General features: G+C 38.4%; 1 protein-coding gene across 1 annotated transcript in view; it reads left to right on the forward strand.

The window, feature by feature from the left end:
• Positions 1–23,798, forward strand: part of AKAP6 (A-kinase anchoring protein 6) — a 295,063-nt gene that overhangs the window by 75,840 nt on the left and 195,425 nt on the right. The window contains 1 exon segment of the mRNA XM_042791037.1: positions 22,994–23,245. Within this exon segment, the coding sequence (XP_042646971.1) occupies positions 22,994–23,245 (252 nt within the window).

Here is a 23,798-nt window from a genome sequence, read left to right on the forward strand (position 1 = left end):
GCTTATATTTCTATGACCATGGATTTATTCATGATCTTTACGGGTTTTCTGGTTAAGATGGTAGTCCATTTCCAGTTCATCAGTACACTGCATGCCTTTCTCACCCAACTTGACTCATTCTCCTGGAACAGGGAGTACAATCAGCAAGTAAAACACTAGCTAGTAATGCAAACGACATGCTGGTACCAGGAGTTACCTGGTACTCAACAGGAAATGGATTTCCTGCTATTAGGCAGGTATGAATCAAGTTTGAAAGAGAAAACTGAGCCACTGATCCTCAGTTATATTTTGTCAGCATTTTACAAACTAAGCTCCATAACAGAGGAAGCCCTTTCAGATTCATCTCAAAGTATCATGCCACTATTGCACATAAATTAAAGGTTTTAATTAGCCCTGGAAAATCTATTTCATATTATAAAAAGGATATAAACCTGCTGTAGCCTATGTAGCTACCTGTTTAAGTACTAGCACTTGATGAAAACTGGTATTTTTCCTATGAAAGTTATAATATTTCTGAAACAGAATTGTTTGAAACAGAAATAATTTGAAACTGAGTAGTTTGAAATACTTTTGAGCTATGCTTTGTTGCTGTGGGGGTTTTTTGTTTTGATTTTTTTTTTTTTAATTTGGCCAGAGAGCTTCATATAGCATTGTTCTAAATGACTTGAGTAAAACCAGGTAGTGCAGTGTGGGATATAATCTTTAAGTACATAGCAAGCAACTGTAGCTAAACCTGGAAATGCTGCTTCAGTCAAAATTTTCTCCCCTCTACTCTGAAGTCAGTAGTCCTAATCTGATTTTTTACCAAGTACTAAAAAAAAAAACATTTGCCTTACTGTTATTTTTCCTGCCATTTTTTAATCAAATTATGTTACTCTCATTTAAAAAAAAAAAAATTACTGCTTATTCCTACGGAAGTTAACCTATTTATTAGTTCAGGAATTGATCTAAAATTGAAAACACATATATTTAAATTCAGATTTTGTGATTCCCAAATTTTAGAAAAAAGGATGTCTGAGAAAGGAAATATCTTTTTTATTAACTTCCTTAGAGTTTTTGACAGCTAAGGCTGTCCTGCATTAGAAGCCAATGCTTTCATGATGGCTTGAAATAGTTAGGTTATAATATTTCATAAGAAATCTTCTCTTTTAAAGATATTCTTTTGAAAAAAGGTAATTGTGTATCCATGGCAGTAACATTTCTGTCCTTAAACTCAGAGTTCAGAAGTGTGTACGCATTCAGGTATTGTACTATTTGCGGTCACTACGGTATCCTCCTGAGTGTTGACTGTCTCAAAGCTATACAAATGGTCAGTTCACTCAAAAACTCTAGCTCTTGATCTTGTGACATATTTGGAGACTCTGCCCGGTGCCTACATTGTATTTTAAATTTTGCTACTTGGGATGCCTCTAACAGTCAGCTTGTTGCTGATTGTTCTGAATGCCATCTCAAGTTTGTATGTAACTCAGGATACATTTGACATTTTTAAATGAGGACAAAATGAATTTATGTTGTCTTCATCATTGCTTTATCAATATTGTCAGTTCTCAAAAGTATGTTTTGCCTCAGGTAAACTTTGCTACAAGATCAAGGGAGCAGTATCATTGTGATTAGTGATGTGTAGAAGTTACTGAATAATTTGCAAAAGCAAGAACTTTTCTTGGTAGGGATTTTTTGTGTGTTTGTGTGTGTTTTGTTTGTTTGGGTTTTTTCAGTTTGTGTTTGCCTTTCTTCCCCCCCCCCCCCCCCCCCCCCCTTTCATCCTTTACTCCCTCCTTTAAAACATATGTCTCTTTTTAAATAGTGTTTCTGACTGTGGTGCTTTCAGAAAACCTTGCCTTGTGTGTGTGCACACACGTGAGCTGGCTGACTACTGTAGCTCTAATCTGGGGCAGTCAGAGGAGCTGTTTGTCATGGTTCCATCTGTGAGGCTTGATCTGCCACTATTGGAAGTATGAGGATGGGTGGGAACAAGAAATCTGATCCACGAACAAAAAAGAAGAAAGGAGGGGGGAGGAATGAGAATGAACGACGAATGAGGGTGTGGAGGTATGACAGCCTTTCAATATGACTTTGAAATAGTTAGACAGCCAGAGAATTCTGAAGGAATCCAGGGCAAACGAGGGTTACCAAAGGCCTATACAGAAGAGGGAGCCCTTTTCAAGATAACCAAGGAGAAACTAAAAGGTGTTGTAGAGTTCAGCTGTAATAAGCTCAGCTCCGTAAGTGATTTCCTCCTCCCATTCAGAATGTTAAAGGTAATTATTACAAATGTGAACATTACAAGAGTAACAGTCTCTGTTTTGTAAGTGATGAATCACTCCATTGGGGAAGTCATAACTTCCTATTAATACATTTGTTCCAAGCATATGATCTACCAGGTCCTAAAATAAATTCTAAGCTTTGTAATAGTAACCCAGTAAATATTTCCATTCCATTCAAAGCTTTAAAAATGAAAATTCAAGTAAATTGGGGGTCAGATATTTACTTTTATGCTGTGAATCTGAGGGTCTCTCCTCTCTGAGATCAGCTTTATAGGGTTACCAAGTGACTGATATTATACTAGATTCCTTCCTGTCATAATGCCATAAACATTCTGCTGGAACTTAGGTCAGTGCTTAAAATAACCTTGCTAATTGCAAGTCTACAAGTGTCGGCTGAAATTTCAGTCAGCCGCCATAGAGCAGATCTGAATGCTGAGAAATCACTACTGTAGCTCAGAACATGCAAGGGAAGAGCAGACAGGCCTAAACTTGATCTGCACAATAACACAGGTAGAGACAGCAGACTATTTGCTATATTTCATGCAAAACAAAAGCTGTTGACGCTGCACTGAAGATGGATTGGGTTACAGATCATCTATGGCTTACTTGTCTGTCTTTTAAACAGACACTTATTTTCTGAATTGCTGGTTGCATGTAACTCCTTTAGCTGAGGAAAGGAAATGGGACAGTCTTTTTTTTTGCAAAGCTGGTACCTGAAGACTCTCCTTCCAGTATAAATGAGGTAAGACACTGTTGAAGTGAAATATTTTACAAAATGCTAGAAATGTCTAAAGTAACAAATTATCACTTTGCAAAATTTTTATCAATAAAAGAAATTTTTTAATTTTTTAATCAGCTGGTTTTCAGCTTCTTGAGAAGTATTGGATGACCTAAATGTGCTTGAAATAATACATTGCATTTCCCATGCACTGTAAATCTAACTTTCAAAATTGACAGATCTTTTTCCCTGTGGATGCGGATTTCTGAATATTGAAAAAAGCTTGTTCAGTCTGTTTCACTCCCTGTTCTACATAATATAAAGTATCTGCACTCACAATCTTAGGCTTAAGCAATTAAAATCTTTCACTTCTGAAGGTAAAAAAAGATATTTGTCATGTGTAAAGCTCTTAGTCCCATGTTTCGATGGGGAGATTACAGGGTTTTTTGTGTGTGCTGAGGTGAAACTTAATGCTCAATCTTCTCTATCCCTGAGACATTACTCAGCTAACTTTTTATAGGTCACAGTATAATTAGAAATAGACACTGTAAGATTATAATTACATTGCTTTGGCTAAAACTTTGACCTATATTGTGAAGAGATGTGTTTAGTAAAGGGTTAGGAAACCAACAGACTGAAAATAATGTAAGTAATAGAACACATGGAACTTCATAAATATATCTAGATTTTACTATCTTTATTGGAAACTTAATAAATTCTGTAGCTCTTCATAGGGACACTGAATGTGACAGGAACACTCAGATGACTATTACAGTTGCATTAATTCAGGAGACCATTTTCAAAATATTCTGTGAGCTGTACTGTGTCCAAAGGCCTTTTGTTTTATTTTTGTTCCCAGCTCACAAAGTTGTGTGTGTGCCATGTCCTGATAAATATGCTCAGACTGCTCAAAAGCATGTGTTCTCTTTGCAAAATTATTAATTCTTTTGAAATTGTATCTACAGGAAAAGTTCAAGATTTTTTGGTTAGCCAAAACTGTTTTCTTCAAAGATTTACATTGGATTAAGATGATAAAGCCTTCTGACTTCCCTGAAGTAAAATTTGGCACTGGATGGAAAATTGTTGACTGATGTATAGTTTGTACAAAGTGCCAGAAGAGTGGGAAAACAGCCATAGATTATGGCAGCAGTTACATCTGCCATGTGGGTAGGAATTTCTCATTGACTTTTAAAAGGTTTTTACATTTGCTCTTCAGCTGGCCATGCATCAGTGGCCAATTGCTCTTGTTTAGACTTTGCTGGCTAAGCAAGTTAGGACCTTCATCTCTATAATGGCAGTCATTGCCATATTTTTCCATAAAGTGCTATTCATGGAAGTTTCTTTTAAAGCTCAGAGGCATCAAGAAATGGAAAATTCTGCTACAACTATATGTGCTTAGCACTAGACTAAGTCTAGTAGGTACTTACTACATTAATATTATTGCTCCTTTTCTTATCATTTTCTGAATGCTGTTTCAGATATTGAAATATATCAGTAAACTAAGAGTCTGAATACTTTCTGCACCATATAAGAAGAACTAGAAAGATCTTTTTGGTCTTCCACTGGTATGTCTATATTATCATTTTAGTTTGGGTTGAGAGTGTGATTTTGAAGTGAATTTACTGTTTATCCATATTCAGCACTCTTGGGTTCATGAGAGCAGTCTCTGTGTGCAAACTCTTTGCTATTGCTCACAGTCTTTGCAAATGAGGAGTTTCTTTTTTTTTAATTTGTTTTCTCAATCCCTTTATGTTTCATTTCTTGTCACATCTGTAGTGATATTTTATTGCACTTCATCTGAGTTGATAGTTTCTTGTGCAAGTAGGTTTTGCATTTAATGTATATGTGATTGCCTTGAATGAGATATAAACTTAGCTGGTGTAGTTTTCCTTTCCCATATCTATTGCCTGTACTGATAAGTGAAGAAAATTTCTCAGAAATTAATATTTCTGCTGGTTTACTTTGTTTTCACAGTATGTTCACCTCAGAGACAAAATCAGAAATTGTAGAGTCAAGATCAGTTTTGATTGTTGCCTGAATTTTATTTTACATCTGCAAAACAGAGTTTTCATACTGTATTTTCTATAAATTCAAGTTGAAAATATCTTAAGGAGAGATTTTTTAATTATTTTGGTGCTCCTAATCCCATCTGAAATTGTAAAAGACATAACGAAAGATAAACAGTAATGGTAAGTTTTAGAAATTCTTCACACTGTGAGCTTCAAAAGAAGGTATGGCTTATGTTTTGGGAAAGGGTCATCACAATGAGCAATTCTGTCATTCTTCATATTCATGCTTCAGTCTCAGAGTGAGAGACTGCTCTATTCATTATGAACTATGGCCTCCCCCAGCCCTTTGTTAAGAGACTGAAGCAGTCATTATGGGTTTTAAGATGTCTTCTTGCTGGAAGTTAATTTATAGTAATGGGTAAGAGGAGTCATAATGTTCTACTTAACATATTAGTGTCTAGTTAATGTATTTTTGGAAAGCAGGGTATTGAATTGTAGGCAGTGCTAGAATTTTAAGAGAATGGATATAGAAGGGACATATATATTAGGTTTGACAGACTTGCTGTTATCAATACTATTTCAAGAATTTCTCAGCTGACCAAGTTTCCTATTGGTTCAGTGTGACTCAGTATCTCACAAAACTCTTTATGAAATGCTGAAAAAGTCTCTGTGAAAAGACCTCAGTAATAAAAAGACTATATTTAAAAATACCGATACTCACCCCCTTTTATTCAAACTTGCCAGTTATTATGACAGGATCAGCTGATACCCTACTGTGGCTTCTCAAGAAAGAAAAAACAGTTGCAGTTTTTGCTGCTTGTACATCTTAATGGTTTTCCTGTTTTGGAAGATGACTTGAATGGAAATATATTGTACAGTTCAAATGTGTTGAAAATATAAAAGCTACAGAATCCCCTAAGAATGCAGGCTTTTGGGGTGTATTTCTTGTTATCAGTTCCAAACTAGAAATCATGGTTTTGTGGTCAGGGCTGCTGCAAGTGCTTTTCTTGCCAAGTTTGTCATACAGTGATGCTGTATTTAGCTTACCAGAGTTAGTCAGTCCCTCTTTGTCTGTGGGCATTTTATACTGCCTGTGCAAGAGGTGGAGACTTAGCCCAGCTACCTCTGCTGGGCAGCGTGAGTCAGGCTTTGGCAGGGGTATGAGCTCAAGTGTGACACCATGAAAGTACAGTTACTGTATTTCCAGGGTCACATCCAGTCCAGAAGCAGTATGGCCACTTTATTGTGGAGAAAACCTTGTGAGCAAAGCTAGGTCTCTGCAGACCCATCCCAGTTCTTCCAAGAAAAATATGGAAATATGAATGCTTGTAATTTGATGTGCTTCTTACCTTACCTTCTTCCCTGTGTATACTTCAGGCTGCCACAAACCAGGGATTCTATGCCATTTCATGTGAATCTTATTATCTGAGAAAGATGAAATATTTGACTGGTGTAAATTCAGGATTCAATTCAAGGCTAAATTGATTACTATTTTTTGCGGGAAAAAACCCCCAAACAAATGAATAAAATACACAAATATGCATCTGAAGTTTGCAGTCACTTAGGTTCATTAAGTTCCACACAGAGAAGTTCAGGTATTGAATTTCAAAGGGTTAGTTTACAAGCCTAGGCATGGCAACAGCCTTTCTTTTTCTCATTGTGCCTGCCTAGTGGTAAGAGTTACACTCATCGCTAAAAGGTACAGTCTAGACAATGATAATTTATAACTTATCTCTGTATAGCTAGAAAACAAAATGGCATATAAAGAAATGCAGTATTGTTCATAGATAAAACTGTTATTTTCTCTGAGAGCATAAGAAAAAAATTATCTCAATCAAAAATGCAGGCCATGCTGTCCTGCTTTTTTAAAGTTGATTACAACACTGACTTGAAGTGCTTTATAAATCAAGGATCTTATTCCAGTTAGCAACATGTAATAAATATATTTGCCTTTCTGTATATGTAAGTGAATAAATATTTAAACAAGCACTGCTCATTTCCTGCTTCTAGCAAGGCACTTCAGTCCTACTGTGTAGTGTAGGAGTACTTTCTCAAGCAGCATCAACATCTTAACAGCCATTAAGTCTGTCAGTGCTTTACACTGGAAAGTTCTCTTGTAAAGCTAAAACCAGCACTGTTAGGAGAATTGTGCTAGAGCACAAGCTGACTTCTCAAAACTGTTGCACTGGAATATGCTATATATGAATATGCTGTCAGAATATGCTATGCAGTCTCATAATATGTTTCTAAATTACAATGACACTGTATTCAAGTAGTTCTATCTATAATATTATGTTTAATTTTAAAATTAAGCACTTAGTTCTAAACACAGTATTAAAATACTAACGTCTGGCACTTCCAATCTTCCAAGCAGCCAGAACAAGCATCTGTTATTAATGACACTGAATTTTAGGTTCCTTAGAGCTGATTTAATGGGAAATAAGTGCTTCACTGTGTCTACTGGATATGGCAATTTTTACTAGGTGATATTAGAAGTATTTGTGATTAAAGTACTGCAGACATGGTATAAAATCTGGGGTTTGATAATTTGCTATTTATATAGTAAACTCTTTACATCTAAATCAAAAAATCAAGGATATCATGGACATGATTTTGTTTGAAAAGAAGATACCATACACAAATCTTTAAAAATACATCTGTGTTAACCAAGACCCACCTGTGGGATAGCAGTGAGATTTGGAAATAATCAGATAGTACAAACTACTGGATAATTTATGTTTATTGTTTTTACATGTGAAGTCTCATGTAAGTATTTTGATACTTGCCAAAAGCCAATTAGATAGGATGGTTCAGTTAGCTTGGGATGTCACGCCAGTCCCATAATTCCAGGTTTCCAATTTAGTCTCCATTACAGTCCTTCTCAAAAAAGCCTGCAAAAAGCCCACAGTATTCTTTCTTCCATAGTTGGAAATTAATCTTTTTTGTTTAGTTTTGTCTGTATTACATTTGAGGCCAAAAAACATAGGAACATTCTCTGTGACCTACGTTGTACCTATCACAAACTAATTAGGAATGATTTCTAACATATTGTCTAATTAAGAATCATAATATGGGCTTTGATTTTCCTGCTAGAAGAGTTCTTTCCATAAGTAACTCAAGAAATTCCACGTGCACTTTCAGAAGTGAATTAGAAGAGAAATCTTGTCCATTTTAGATGTCTTTAAGTTTCAGTCATCTTTTAATTTTTTTTTCTCAAATTTGCTCTTTTATTTCTTCCTTCACTAAGACTAAGTTTGTAAACTTGTAATTTAAGCTTTCCACCAATCTTTCAAACTGTTCTTCCTGAGTATAGCAAACTTAGGTGTGGGGTTTTTTTGTTGTTGATAGGTTTGGTTTTTGTTTGGCTGGTTGTTTTGTTGTTGTTTTGTTTTTGTTTGTTTGTTTTTTTAACTAGTACCAATGTATATTCTAAACCTGACTCTTATAAGAGAATGAGTGCTATCCAATGTGGAACTGGCCTCCAGGTACACTGGGTAGGTGGTAGCTGTTTCAGACTACTGGAAGTGCCTCCACATGCTTAGAGTGCTTTGTAATTGTTACTAACTTGTTGGAGGACCTACAAGAACTTTCTAGCTGACTCGAACACTTGCTGTTCTGGAGAGACTGCAGGAAGGTCATGAACAGCAAGGAGCATGCAAGATATACTATAAAGCTTCTTTTCTATGTTTCTGAACCAAGCAAAAAAAAAATCTCAGTGATCCCCATAAGGATTCATGGATTAAATGTTAGTTTTCATTGAACAACAGAAAAGGGAACAACTGTGCTAATAAAGCAAAGTCTGCTAATAAAGAACAAGAGAGTTTGTGTCCTTTCTGCTGTCCTCAGCAATGACTGATGGAAAGTAACTTCAGAACCATGTCACGGAACCTTTTGGAGGCTTAGCTGCACTGACATAAAACAGCCACTTCTCTCGAAAACTTCCTATCATGCTATCAATTTTCATTACAGAATACTTGGCACAGATGGTAGTTCTTCACTTCTGACCTGTTCCAGAAAAGAAAGGAGAGCGTGGTCACCATATTGAGCATTTTACATGGGAGTAAAGAGTCTCACCATAGTTCATCAAATTCTCTTATAGCCACTAAGCTTTAGTGAAAAGTGAGTGAATGAGGTTAGCATTCTTTGGTTTGAGCAAGTCAAAACATTTTGATTAAAATTCTTCTCTTGTGTTCTGCACGTCTGTGCAGAAGGACTGAATTTTTCTCCTGTACAAACTTGCAGTTCCTTTTATTTATCTATTTTGATGTCTTACGTTTCAGTAGTTTGTTGCTGCCTAAAATACCCTGTGCTATTTATGTGGGGTTACACTTTCTTTGTTATTTGAAACTTCATTATTTCAAGAATGAGACCTCTTTTCCTCCAAGAAATTTTTCTCTTTCATCTAAATTCTTCTCTTCAGGAACAGCTGATCTCCACTGAAAACCATAAATAAGTCTATTGAGTTTAATAAGAACAAGAGTCTTTCTGAAATCTATAAAGTGAAAAAACTTTTAAGAAAAATGCACCTACTTTCTTGTATAAATAAAAAAAAAAGATTGGCTCATCAGAATATGGAGATCATAAACCAAAGATCCTATGGCCCTGCAGAAGGCTTAAAGAATTCCTGAAATTTTCTTGTTCCGTGACGAGTGTAATTCCAAATATTCTTCAAACTGAAAATGAGGAGAGAACAAGAGTGGGACATACTCAGAGTTGAGCTGTCAGAGTAATAGTTTGGATGTATAAAGCTTTGAAATCTCATTGTTTTCAAAAAGATAACCATTTTGATGGAAAATTATTGAACTATTGGTGCATTAGCATTGAATTCTGCTAGTTATTTTATGTTATCAATCAAAGTATGAAAGTTCTGATCAAACAATAAGAGTGCATTTTTTTTCTGATTCTTCATGTAGCTAATATGATTTTTTATCACATTCAATTTTTGTAAGTCTTGCATGAAGTGATAGTAGGGGTTTCCTCATAGCTGGTTAACTACTTTCTACACTGAGGTCAAAAAATGCCTAGTACTGGCTACCAAGAACTGGTTGTTTTAGCTACAGCAGAGTGTACTGTATATGTTCAGTGTGAGTAAAACGTACTTCCATTTGCATCCTCAATTTTCATTTGCATGTTTTTAGAGTGCACTACCAGGACTCTACCTCCATCTACGGTACATAGAATGTTTGACCAGGCAGGACCAGCCTGGTTGGCAGATCCTCTAGTATTGACTAACCAGCTGGCCTTTGCTAAATGTGTGTCCCAATGCTTAAAAGTTCTGCCTCCCATTGCTCTCAGCATGGTCTTAAGTAGCCCATTATACCGCTCAATTTTCCCAGAGGCTGGGGCATGATAGGGGATATGTTATATCCACTCAATGCCACGTTCTTTTGCCCAGGTATTTATAAGACTCTTTTGAAAATGAGTACCATTATCTGACTCAATTCTATCTGCGGTGCCATGCTGCCACAGAACTTGTTTTTCAAGGCCCAAAATAGTGTTCCGAGCAGTGGCATGGGGCACAGCATATGTTTCCAGCCATCCGGTAGTTGCTTCTATCATTGTGAGCACATAATGTTTACCATGCTGAGTTTGTGGGAGCATAATGTAATCAATCTGCCAGGCCAGGCCTCCCCATATCTATACTTCAACCATCTCCCTCCATACCAAAGAGGTTTTAACTGCTTGGTCTGACTGATTGCAGCATGTCTCACATTCATGGATAACCTGTGAGATAGTGTCTATAGTTAAGTCCACCCCCCAATCACGAGCCCATCTATATATTACGTCTCTTCCTTGATGGCCTGAGGAGTCATGGACCCAGCAAGACATAAATTTCTCACCTGTATATTGCCAGTCCAGATCTACTTGGGCCACCTTAATCTTTGCAGCTTGATCCACCTGATAGTTGTTTTGATGTTCTTCTGTCACTCAATTTTTGGGTATACGAGCATCTACGTGGTGTACTTTCACAACCAAGTTCTCTATTCGAACAGCAATATCTTGCCACAAATCAGCAGCCCAGATGGTTTTGCCTCCATGCTGCCAGCCACTCTGATTCCACTGCCGCAACCACCCCCACAGGGCATTTCCCACCATCCATGAATCAGTGTAGAGGTAAAGGACTGGCCACTTTTCTCGCTCGGTAATACTTAAGGCCAGCTGGATGGCTTTCACCTCTGCAAATTGACTGGATTCGCCTTCTCCTTCAGCAGCTTCTCCTACCCAACGTGTGGGGCTCCACACAGCAGCCTTCCACTTCCGATGTTTCCCTACAATGCGACAGGACCCATCGGTAAATAAGGCATATCGCTTCTTATTATCTGGTAGCTCATTATATGGCGGTGCCTCTTCAGCTCGGGTCACCTCTTCTTCTGGTGACATTCCAAAATCTTTGTTTTCTGGCCAGTTTGTGGTTACTTCCAATATTCCTGGGCGGTTGGTGTTCCCTGTTTGAGTCCGCTGTGTGATAAGAGCAACCCACTTACTCCACGTAGCATCAGTTGCATGATGTGTTGAGGGGCCCCTCCCTTTGAACATCCAGCCCAGTACTGGCAGTCGGGGTGCCAAGAGGAGCTGTTCTTCTGTACCAGTCACTTCTGAAGCAGCTCGAACCCCCTCATATGCTGGCAGTATCTCTTTTTCAGTTGGAGTATAACAGGCTTTGGATCCTCTATATCCTCAACTCCAGAACCCCAAAAGTCGACCTCGCGTCTCCCCTGATGCTCTCTGCCAAAGACTCCAGGTAGGGCCATTCTCCCCGGCTGCAGTGTAGAGCATATTTTTAACATCACGTCCTGCCCGAACTGGCCCAAGGGCTACAGCATGAACTATTTCTTGTTTAATTTGTTCAAAACCTTGCCTTTGCTCAGGGCCCCATAAAAAGTCATTTTTCTTCCAAGTCACCTGATAGAGAGGACTTACAATCTGACTGTAATTTGGAATATGCATTCTCCAGAAACCTACCACACCTAAGAAAGCTTGTGTTTCCTTTCTGTTAGTTGGTGGAGACACAGCTGTTATTTTATTAATCGCATCCATTGGAATCTGACAACGTCCATCTTGTCATTTGTTTCCTAACAACTGAATCTCCTGTGCAGGGCCCTTGACTTTACCCTGTTTTATGCCAAAGCCAGCTCTCAAAATAATTTTAACTATTTTCTCTCCCTTCTCAAAAACTTCTTCCGCTGTATTCCCCCATACAATGATGTCATCAATGTAATGTAGGTGTTCTGGAGCTTCACCCTGTTCCAGTGCAGTGTGGATCAGTCCATGGCAAATAGTGGGACTGTGTTTCCACCCCTGCGGCAGTCTGTTCCAGGTGTATTGGACACCCCTCCAGGTGAAAGCAAACTGTGGCCTGCATTCTGCTGCCAGAGGGATGGAGAAAAAGGCATTGGCAATATCAATTGCGGCGTACCACTTGGCTGCCTTTGACTCCAATTCATACTGAAGCTGTAGCATGTCTGGCACAGCAGCACTTAGCGGTGGTGTGACTTCATTCAGGCCCTGATAGTCCACTGTCAGTCTCCACTCCCCATTAGACTTCTGCACTGGCCACGTGGGGCTGTTAAAGGGTGAGCGAGTCTTGCTGATCACCCCTTGGCTCTCAAGTTGACAAATCAGTTGGTGGATAGGAACTACAGAGTCTCTGCTGGTGCGATATTGCCGTCGGTGCACAGTTGTGGTAGCGATTGGCACCTGTTGTTCTTCAACCCTCAGGAGTCCCACAGCAGAAGGATCCTCTGAGAGCCCTGGCAGAGTGGACAGCTGTTTGATTTCCTCTGTCTCCAAGGTAGCTATGCCGAAAGCCCACTGGGTACCCTTTTGGGTCCTTAAAATACCCTCTCTGGAGATAATCTATTCCAAGAATACAGGGAGCTTCTGGGCCAGTCACAATGGGGTGCTTTACCACTCATTCCCAGTTAGGATCACCTCAGCCTCCATCAGAGTCAGCTGTTGAGACCTCCCTGTCACCCCTGAAATACAAATAGGCTCTGTTCCTTGAAAATTCAACAGCATCAGGGTGCACTGGGCACCAGTGTCCACCAGAGCCTTGTACTCCTGGGAGTCAGATATGCCAGGCCATCGAATCCACACAGTCCAGTAAACATGGTTGTCCCTCTCCTCTACCTGGCTGGAGGCAGGGCCTCTCTAAGGCTGGTCATAATATCCATTATCAATGAAGGGGTTAGTGCAGTCTGTGCGAATCTCAGTCTCATCCTTGTTACTCACTTCTTCTAAGTACGACTCGGAAATTCTCCTCATAGGATCAGGAGCAAAGTCAACTCTTCTATGCGGTTTGGGTAACTGATTAGCTGAGACTGGAGTGGCATTTCTCCTGGAAGAACCTTGTTTTGTAGCCGTTCTTCCTTCCAGCTCTTGAACCCGCTCTCTTAGAAGGTAGGTGGATTTCCCATCCCATTTCCTCATGTCTTCTGCCTGGTCATGCAGGTAATACCATAGGTTCCCCCATGATGTATATCGTCTCGCTTGATTAGGGAACTATTTGCTTCTAATAGCTGAGACCTTAGTCTGTGCAGGTGGAGAGTAGGACATGACCTCTTTGAGTTGTTGGACTTCTTGTGATAGTTCCTCCACAGCCGTGACAATGGAAGAAGAGAGACTTTCTTCGTAGTGCCAGAGTTAGCAAGCCAGGTCATCCATAGTTGTTCCCTCTTCGTCTCTCCAGTCAAATACTGCTAATGAATTGGAATGCAATGATGGAGCACTCCGTATAAACTTCCACCACGTGGGCTGGGTGCATTGGACTTCATCTGGGTGGTATTCAGAAACAGTTGCTTAACCCGAAGCAAAACCTGAACTGCATTCAGGAACACTACAGCTTCCAGCAACAAGACAACAACGTTAATATGAGCATTCCATGGATATTCAGAGTTCTCAGCATTCTCAAGTATACTTGCAAGTAGCCTGGAGAAGGGGAAGATGGAAGAAGGTATCTCCCCCTTGGGTGGGCTCTCTGAGGAGAAAAGGTGGAGGGTGTAGTTACTAACCCATTCTACTAGGTGCCCCCCCAGATGATGACCATGCTGAGTGCAGATGTCCCACTACTCCCAGGACAGACGATTTTATCATGCCATAGATTAGTGTTACATAATACAGCAAGGCAAATATCTTAATCTAATTTCCATGAGTAATAAGCAGCAGCATGGGGACTACATACGGTAAGTAATGTGATGTATAACACAACTGCAGCAACAAAACCCACGATTTTAGGAGCTGAGCGAATGACGTTATAACAGGATGGGCAGTCAGCATTATAATAAACTTGATAGCACACACAGATCAAATCTGTTGTTATCTCAACCCTTCGTGCCCCACATTGGGCGCCAAAAAGGACTGTTGTGGTTTGAGCCTACTCAGCAGCTAAATGCCACGCAGTCGTTCACCCACCCTCCCCCCACTTGGGAATGGGGAGGGAATTGGAGGGGCAAAGGGAGACTCGCGGGTGGAGATAAAAACAGTTTAACAACAGTAACAGAATGATACGGTGACAGCAGTATCAGCGGGTAATGTACAATACAGCTGCTCATCACCCGCCGACCAACACCTGCCTGCTCCCAGCTGGCCATCTGAACACAAAGGCCCCACAGCAGCACTCCCAGAAGTGGCAGCCCCTCCCGGCCCACTCCTGCCTTTATATAGTGAGCACAATGTCACATGACATGGACTATCGGCCAATCGGGGCCCAGCCCCCCAGCTGTGCTCCCCCCGCCCCCGCACACAGGTGAGGGCACTGGGACCTGGGGAGCCCCTGGGGTCTCAGGGGGCTGCAGCTCCTCCCTCTGCCAGACCAACGGGAACTCTAGGCCAGCCCCAGCCAGGACAAGTATATATGGCTTGCAGAGTGCAACAAAGTCCCAGTAAAGAGAGAGAAAAAAAAAAGCTGCAAAGGTAGTTATCTAGACAGCTTCAAAGTATGTCCTACATACTTCCATTATTGCAGATAAAAGTAGAGGCTTATTGAAGAGTTCTATACAGTATTTAAAGGATGTTTTAATAAGTCTTCACTCTTCCATTTCAGTAGATATGAATATAAATTACATGATGAGTATGCTTTGTATAAAACTACCTCATAATTTTTCTCATTTCTTTGTGACCTTAAATGATCAGTGCAAAATAAATGCATATATATATTACTATCTTCATCCAATGGACAGGCATTTGAAAAATGTTTATTGTTTTTCAAAACTTGCCTCTACTACCAGTTGTTTTATTAGATTTTCATATGGGTTTGGATTTTGATATTTTCCTTTCTTGTCAGAAGTAGCTGGAATCAGAACCTGTCACTGTATTGCAGAGCTCAGTACCATCTATCTTGCATGAAACACTGCTATAGAGTACTTGTGCAACACTGTCTTCCAGGGTGCAGTACAAAACCAGATTTCAGTGAGCACAAATATAACTTTTTCTATCAAGTTTTATTTTTTTTTTACACAATATTTTTTAAAATTTAGAAAATTAGGCCTTTTTTTAAAATCAGCATGCTTTAACATGATTAAAGTAGGATGAATGAAAAGTTGTATAGTTACTCATCGAAGAAATAATGTACAATGATAACTTTAATGAACTAGGTCTCTGAACATCGTGGGCTTGGCTGCTTAGAGAGTGTACAAGAATATATTTCTTATTCTGAAGGTTTCAAGGGGGTTTCAGGTCATAACTTTAGGCACATTCGACAGTGGAAGTTCAGGAATATGAAAGCAACATTGACCTGCAGATGTCATATCACTTCCCATACCAAATTAGTTGCCGTATTCTGTTTGTATATGTGGTTTCGTATACAAATGCAATTCATGCATCAATTTTACTGATGTCAGGAATATCCCAAAAATGGCTAGCCCATATTTGTTTACACAGTGCTCTTTCAGTACAGTTCTGAGGTGCCTCATTTTAGTGCTGTAACTTCTCCTGTGGTTTGCCAGTTCCATCCCATCCCAGGCCTTATGATAGAGCGCTTTTGTGCATCAGCTATCTGAAGCTTCCTGGGTGGAATACTTCCTTGCATTTAAGAATCTGGCCTGAGGTGAATGCTGTGACCAGAAAGTCTTTGTACATGAAAGTTCTGATTAAACTTAATAGGGGAAATAACCGTTTGAAAGCAGTCTGCTTTCCCTGCAGCCATCCCCTGCAGAAAAGGTACAGGCTGGCCTAGGTTTGTAAGGCACCACAGCTGGTCCTGGAAGTGAGCCGGAATAGCTTCCAGCAGCAACTGCCCTGCTTCTGGACAAAAGAGTCCTTTTGCTTCTTCCCTGTATGTTTGATCCTTTGGCCCCAGCAATGGCCCATATGGCAAAACAAATGCAACTTGCTGGAATCCCGAGACAGGAACGTCACAATTAACATTCTGGGCATTGTTACTTAGACTGAAGTGCTTAGCGAGTGATACCGTATCTTACTCCCTTCTTTCTTCTTGTTCATTTTTCTTGCAGATTGATAGTCAACCAATGTAGTTGCCCAGGAAACATCTCCATAATCTACTAATGAATTAATACAGAGCAGCTCTGTATCTGCTCCAGTCCCAGACAAATTATTGCTATTTTAGCAGCTCTGTCAAGAAACTGGTTATTTGACATTTATTTCACATTATTTTGAAGTACAGGGATATAACAGTGTAACTTACTGATTCCTGGGATAACAGAATACAGTAGAAACATGGCTACTTAGGGTTCACCAGACTGTGTATTTGTTTTCAATATTGTTCTGAGAATTTTGTAATAGCAATATTTGCACAATAGAAAGTGGGTCATCTTCTTGCAAGTGTGTCAAGGCAGTTAGGCTCCTGTAACACTTAAAAATCTCTGTTGAAGAAATCTGTTCGAAAACAGGGCTCTCTTAAAGAAAAAAAGCAAGACATTTTTCTACAGGGAAAACACTCCTGTCAAATTAACAGCTTTCCCATATTCCAACAAGTTTCTGAGAATGTTAGCAAAAGGTAAAATAAAGAATATACACTGGAATTTTGCAATTATGAAAATGTCACTTACTTATAATAGGGTAATCAAAATAAGAACCAAGCTGGGAAAGAGAATAATGTGCAGAAAAGAATGGCACACCAGAAAAAGTTACTACCATTAATATGTGTATTATCATGAGGGAAGAGCAGAGAAGCTTAGTTTGAGGACCAGTGTGTTTCTAAGCTGTCAGTGTGAGCGGAAGGCAGGGTCAGTGATCTCAGAGCTCTCCTGGTAGCTGTTTTCCTGCTGCACTTTGCATTCTTGACCTGGTAGATTGTATTCATTTCCCCATGCCACTGAATGCCACAGTGATATCAGCTACAGTACGTTAGCACTTGAACTCACCTTCTGGCAGACTTGTAACTCACAGTGAGTCTAGAGCTTTCAATGGCAGTTGATTTTGCTTAGTCAAACTCTGGATTTTTCATGTGTGGTTATTTTCTTTGAGTTAATAGTTTACTTAAACACAGCTGCCAGCAACAACAACAACAAAAGTAAGTAGCATTTGCTCTTAAGGTTTCACCAATAATTCAAAACAAAAGAGAACAATTTTTCCCTTACTGTAACACTTTAGATGTACATGCACATAGAGATAAAAAACTATTTATCATTGAGAAGTGAGAGTACATTTTAAAGGAAAAATATCTTTCTGAAACCTGCAAATCTTTATTTGTTTATTGATTAAAAAAACCTCTTTTGTACTCTTTCTCTATGTAAGAACATAAAAGGGCAGTGCAGAGTGTGAGTTTAATTAATAATTTTCAAGTACATTTAAAAAATGAATCTGAATATTGGCAGATATTCTAATTTTTTTTCTCAAGAGAAGTATTTGTACGTTCTGATTGGAATCTTTGTCTTCTGACAAATTAAAATGCACTTAAAAGGAAAGACCAAATAGATAGACAATTTTCTTAAATAATAGATTTTGTTTTGCATGTACAGTAGTTGTAAGACTCTGGCAATCTGTTTTTCCTACTGAGGTTTTACTGCAAGATCAAAGAACAGAAATCTGCAGCATAGCTTCTCTGTCACTGATATTCACTCTGAAGCAACATATTGCAACCTTTCATCTTTCAGTAGTTTCATGTACATCTTAACAGATTTCCTTGAAAAGCAGAGAAAAAATATTTTTAAGATCAAATTAAAAAAAGAAGCCATCAAAGCTTAGTTTTCATTGACTCTTCACGGTTTGCTTATGCACTTTTTCTTTGTCTACTGCACTGTTTGCAGTTCAGGCTATTTTAGTTGACGAGGACGGCCGTGAGCAGGCTGATGGATGCAGCAGCTGCAAATTACAGTATCAGCTGTCTGGAAGACTGAGTGAAGTGGGCAGTTGGCAGCCAAATGGGTACAACCCCTGTAGCCTAATAAATTCCACAGTCAGTTCTACAGCATAGCCCTTGAGAGGATGACAAAATCTTTACCTTAGCACCACTATGAAACTGTGTAAAAATAAAAATGCCTAGGGGACGTGTGAGATTAATGATTACAAAAAGTTGCTTTGGAAATGGTGCTTTCTAAAAATCAGGCTATAATAGCTTCTGATATGAAACTACATACTGATAAAATGGGAAGGATTTCCATGTTTATATTTGTAGACCGTATATTATTGCCATTAACCTGGAACTATGCATATTTAGAGATAGATGCCAATAGATAAATGCTGTTTTCTTATTACTTAAAATTACATGGTTTATTTTATCTACCTGCCACTTCTGGTAAGAGCAACTGGCACTATCCTGTGATACCGCTGCTCTTTATTTATAAATGCAAAGTGTAAAAAGGACACATGACAATGCTCTGCTGGTTTTGCTCCATCATATGCTAAATCATCACCTACAAGGAGTTATGAAGGATGAGGATAATGAGGCCATGTTGTACCAAGTCTTGATATTGAGCCTCAGTATAATTGGGAACTTACATAACATGGTATTTTTGTGCTGTATTTGAACTGCATTAATTATTACAAAACATTATCAAATTCATGGCTGTGCTAGATATAATTATTTAATTTTGCTGATTGTATGTAAATCTAGACATCAGGTGCAGTAGTAAAAAAATGTTGCACTACATAATGACAACTGGATTTGACATTATATTATTTCCTCTGAGTAAACTGTTTTGTGCCAGGCAAGTGTAAAGATAAGATGGCGGTAAATAGGCTGCAGCTTCTACTGAGGACTAATCTATATTAATTTATAAGGCAAAAATGATCATTTCTTCATAATCGTGTTCTCTTGATAGAGGGCTGGCATTAGCCTTTACACAGCTATTCTGTGCAGCCTTCACCTTCCCACCATCATATGACAGTTAAAATACAAGGAAAGAGGATATCAATACAGGCTTAAATTCTTTTTTCCAAACTTTATGTAAGATGGAGTTCCTGCAAACTCAGGTCTAATCCATTTTATCCAGGAACCTGGCCTGTGGTGAAATGAAATCCAGTTCTTTTGACAATGGCTACAGACTCAGCTGAAATGGAAGTCACCCACCAAAACAATGTGCTGTACTGCAGGAATGTCAATTTATGACTCCTAAGATTTTTTTCAAGAAACACCCAATAGACTGATATAAGACCACGTGCCATGCACACAGAGTCTGATGTACTAGGGACTGCTGAGCAACTACTAGCTATCACACAAATGGTTAGTGCACGTTCAGTAAGATTGTTGCACTGACACTAGCCCTCTTTAAGCCCACAGTGAAGCCAGCCTACTCTTGCCTGTCTTCAGACTTAGAGTGCCTGTGCAGGTGGCGTGCAGAGCATATATGTAATATTGAACTGGACAAATAGAACTTGTGCATGTAGCGTAGACATTTGTCCTGGACTTCTGGACATTGAATAGCTGGAGCTATTAGTAGAGAAGTTAAATCACTGACCCTGTTGCAAATTAAATCAGACTTCCTGAATGGTTCAATCAGATTTTCATCTAATAGGAAGAGAAGGAAAAAAAAAAAAAAAAAACAGCAAACCAACAGCCCTAAAGATCACATCATAGCAACATACTTATCACCAAAGGAAAACATCCTTTCTATTGTCCCACAAAAGTAAAGACAAAACTACAGTGGCTGTTCAATGCTATACTAATTCCAGGCCAGAGGGGAGAGGGAGCTGATGATAAAGTCAGAAAATGGAGTTCAGGGTTTATATAGCATGAAAAGATACGCAGGGATTTGATTTCAAGATTCTTATGTTTTGGCACCCACTCTTTCTAAAATCTGAATCCTTTAAGACCTGGTACATTGTCTCTGACTGAGATGATAGTCTTATATGTTAAGATCAGAGTATGTGACCTTCACCTGGATATGGACAAGGTCAGCCTTGGGTTCTCTCCATATTACTGAAACTGTCAAGGGCAGTTAATTATCCTTGTTAGTACATAAAGCATTAGGCTGCTGCTGTGCTCACAGTAGCCTGTAAGTACTTCAGACTTGGCTTTTGGGGGAAAATAAGCAACTTCTAACAAACCATGTAAAAATTAACAGTATATGTCCTTGGATATGTGCTTCTTTCAAACCTCTAGTGGTGCTGGGATTTGCATTTCAGTACAAAATTTTCTGTGTTGTGGAAAGACTCTACTTCAGAAATTTGAGATGCTTTGGTAGCCGGCGTAACGGTAGCTCAAGAGAAAACTTGTTTGAAGTGTGGGTCTGAACTCTTGATTTAGAGTGTTATATAGATTCATTAGCCAATAATTTCAGTATATTATCTAACAACTGTGAGGAGACACTTGCTAATTCTTAATACTTTCTTCTTATGGCTTCATCTTTTTAAGGTCTCTGAGAATTCTTACACCAGTTGAATTCAGCATGTAACTGTGTGTGAAGCTGGAAAATAATAAAAACTTGCTTTGCATGTTGACACAAACTTAAACTTATTCACATGAATAGTCTAACTGAAGATATACTAAGTATTTTTCTATAGATTGAGCCTAATTTACAAAGTTACAGTTACTGGAAACAAGCTATTTTTAAATCCCTGAAATTAAAATTAAACTGCTTTATGGCCAACAGGAAAAAGTCATAAACAACACTGGAGGAGTGAATGCAATCAAAATAATTTACTAAAAATATTCTTTAAAACAGTTGAAAGAACATAGAAATACAGCTATGCTTATCAGTCAAGTTTCAGTTGCAGTTAGATAAATGGATAATAAACTTTTCCAAAGCTTGGACAAGATTTGCTGAGAGTTTTAGCTTTGTCTGTAGAATTAGATTGACACACTAATCTGGTAACTGGAGTGTCCATTTGTTCACCTGGAAGTGTGTGGGTATTTGAAGCCCTGAGCACTTGCAGCCCTACGTGTTGCCAGGCGAGGCTGTGTGTTTTGTACTTGCAGATATAGATGCTGGTTGTCACAAAAAAGCAACTGAGGATAGAGGAGAAGAGATACAGCCTTTCTCTCAAGGCAGCCCCAAAACTCTGCTCGTTGAAACTCCAACAGTTTGTGCTCATCTCTGGCATTTCTGAGAGCTACTCCTGCAGGGGACTTCATTTAGCTGTCAGTGCTTTATTAAAATGAGAAACTACTGACAGTGCCCAACCATAATAGTTTCTCAAGGGCTAATATTGTGCTATCGGTTGTACTCAAACTATTTAATATTATCTAGGGATTTGATTTTGGTTTAATTTGTTACATACATACAATTACATATTCAATATTTTGGCTTTAATTTCAGATTGAAGATGTCAAATCTGAACTGATAAAAATTACTGTACTGTATTATTAATTTAGAAAGAATCAGCTTTACTCATTTTCTTATTATTCTACTGCTGTAAAAAACCACAAGAGTATCACCAGAGACATAAGGTTTCATGATAGTTGTTTCATTAGCAAATTTGAAATTAATCAAAATTATGGTTTTTATTCTCATTTTTATTGATGTTATGCATATGTTACCCTTTACCTAAAAAGGACATCTCTGAAGGTTTAAATTAAAATAATTTATTTATGTTTTTTAAAAGAATAAATGTTGGATTTAAAAGATGCTTTTAAGTCACTTTTAAATATGTGCCACACATGTAGGATAAAAACCTCCTTCGATCCAGTGCTGTTCTTTTTTCAGTATTTTAATCTCCTTTCCTTACTTGTTTATAATATGCTTTTTACACATAGTTTACAAAGAGAATTGTTATAAAGCAGTGTTGTTCACTCAGTAGTATATGCCTAAATATTCTTTAGGCTTATAATTTACCCTTTCACAAAGAAAATTAAAACTAGATTGTAAAGATTTTACATTGTATGTAGCACAGTTTAGAAATCTGGAACATTAATTAAATTCAGAGGATACCATGCCATCAAAACCTTAGTTTTATAACCTGATAACTTATATTTTCTTTTCTGCTACCTCAGCACAACTGTTCACAGCTTCTCTGCTTTCCCTCTATCTCCTTCTTCACCCATCTTCTTCTGTTCAATTTTGAGTCCAGAACAAGACAATGCATAAGTGAGTGCCCTCTCATCACAGCAATCGGCAGTGGATCTTAGAAATAGTTTATCCACATTGGTTATATCCCATACTTTTGCCCTACTTGGCTATAGAGGCTAGATTGTATGGTAAATTCTGTCCAAAATAATTTTGTCGATGTTGGCACAGATCAGATTCTTTGCATTTTAACTGGAGTGGGGAAGGGAGAGGAAGCAGAGAGGGAGACTGATTATGGCAATCTTACCACTTTCATTCCTATTGCTGTCTTCTAGGATGTCACTGTACAGTGTTAGTTTTCTGCTTCTGATTCATGTGATCTTGTTGTGCCATCCTTCTTTATTGTATGCTGTCTCTGCACTTACTGAGCAGTCCTGCCAAACAGGACAGCTGCTGGTTCAGTTGCTGCAGCATTGCCATAAAAAAAAATAAAAAATGAAAAATATATATATATAAAAGAACGCTGGATGTATTAATTACATTATCTTTCCTTTCTGAAATAATCTATTATGTATTTAATAAAAAGTAGATGAAAATTAGAGCTGATCCATGTAATGGCCATGCCTGTAGCTAAATATTTACTTCAATTTTCTATTACAGGATATTTGTGAAGATATATCTGATCACGTTGAACAAATTCATGCTCTACTAGAGACTGAGTTTTCCCTGAAGCTTCTGTCTTACTCTGTCAATGTGATAGTTGATATCCATACAGTACAACTACTCTGGCACCAGCTACGTGTTTCTGTTCTGGTTCTGAGGGAGCGTATTCTTCAGGGACTACAAGACGCCAATGGAAACTACACCAGGCAGACTGATATTCTGCAAGCGTTTTCTGAAGAGACTAAGGAGGTATAGTATCTAAATTATATTTTGAGATTTTCATCTGTATTTGAAGCATCTCATCTGTGTTGCCCATTTTAAATTGCTAAAATGACAATTTTAAGGACAGCTTACTTCTAGGTATTTTGCTAATTTTGTGTTTCAAGTGTCTTCAGCTGATTCTGTTCTCACTGAACCAAATTAAAGCAAGTACTTTAAGGTCAACTTTCAGAAGTGTCATGCTAGTGGCTAGCAATGTTTTCTGTCAGTTGAAATATTTTTCATAAAGGATAGGAAACACAGAGGCCCATCTGGTCCAAAGTCCTTGGTCTGGTCAGTTGTGTATTTAAGGTTCATATCCAATTCAAAACTCAATTTTTATGTGCAATGAATTGTTTAAGGAAAAGGTTAGACATTTCCCTTCTTGCATACACAAACCTCAAACTTACACAACGTTTTTCAAAACTTTCCAGACTAGGTCAATGTTGCTTTATAGCAGAGAGGATGGAATTTAATTTGTTGGAGTGGCAATTCTGCAATATGATTCTAAACAGTCACACATTTTGTCTGAGAAACAATGATG

This window comes from Tyto alba, unplaced genomic scaffold (assembly GCF_018691265.1).
Source record: "Tyto alba isolate M040663 unplaced genomic scaffold, T.alba_DEE_v4.0 Super-Scaffold_18, whole genome shotgun sequence".
NCBI classification, from domain to species: Eukaryota; Metazoa; Chordata; class Aves; order Strigiformes; family Tytonidae; genus Tyto; species Tyto alba.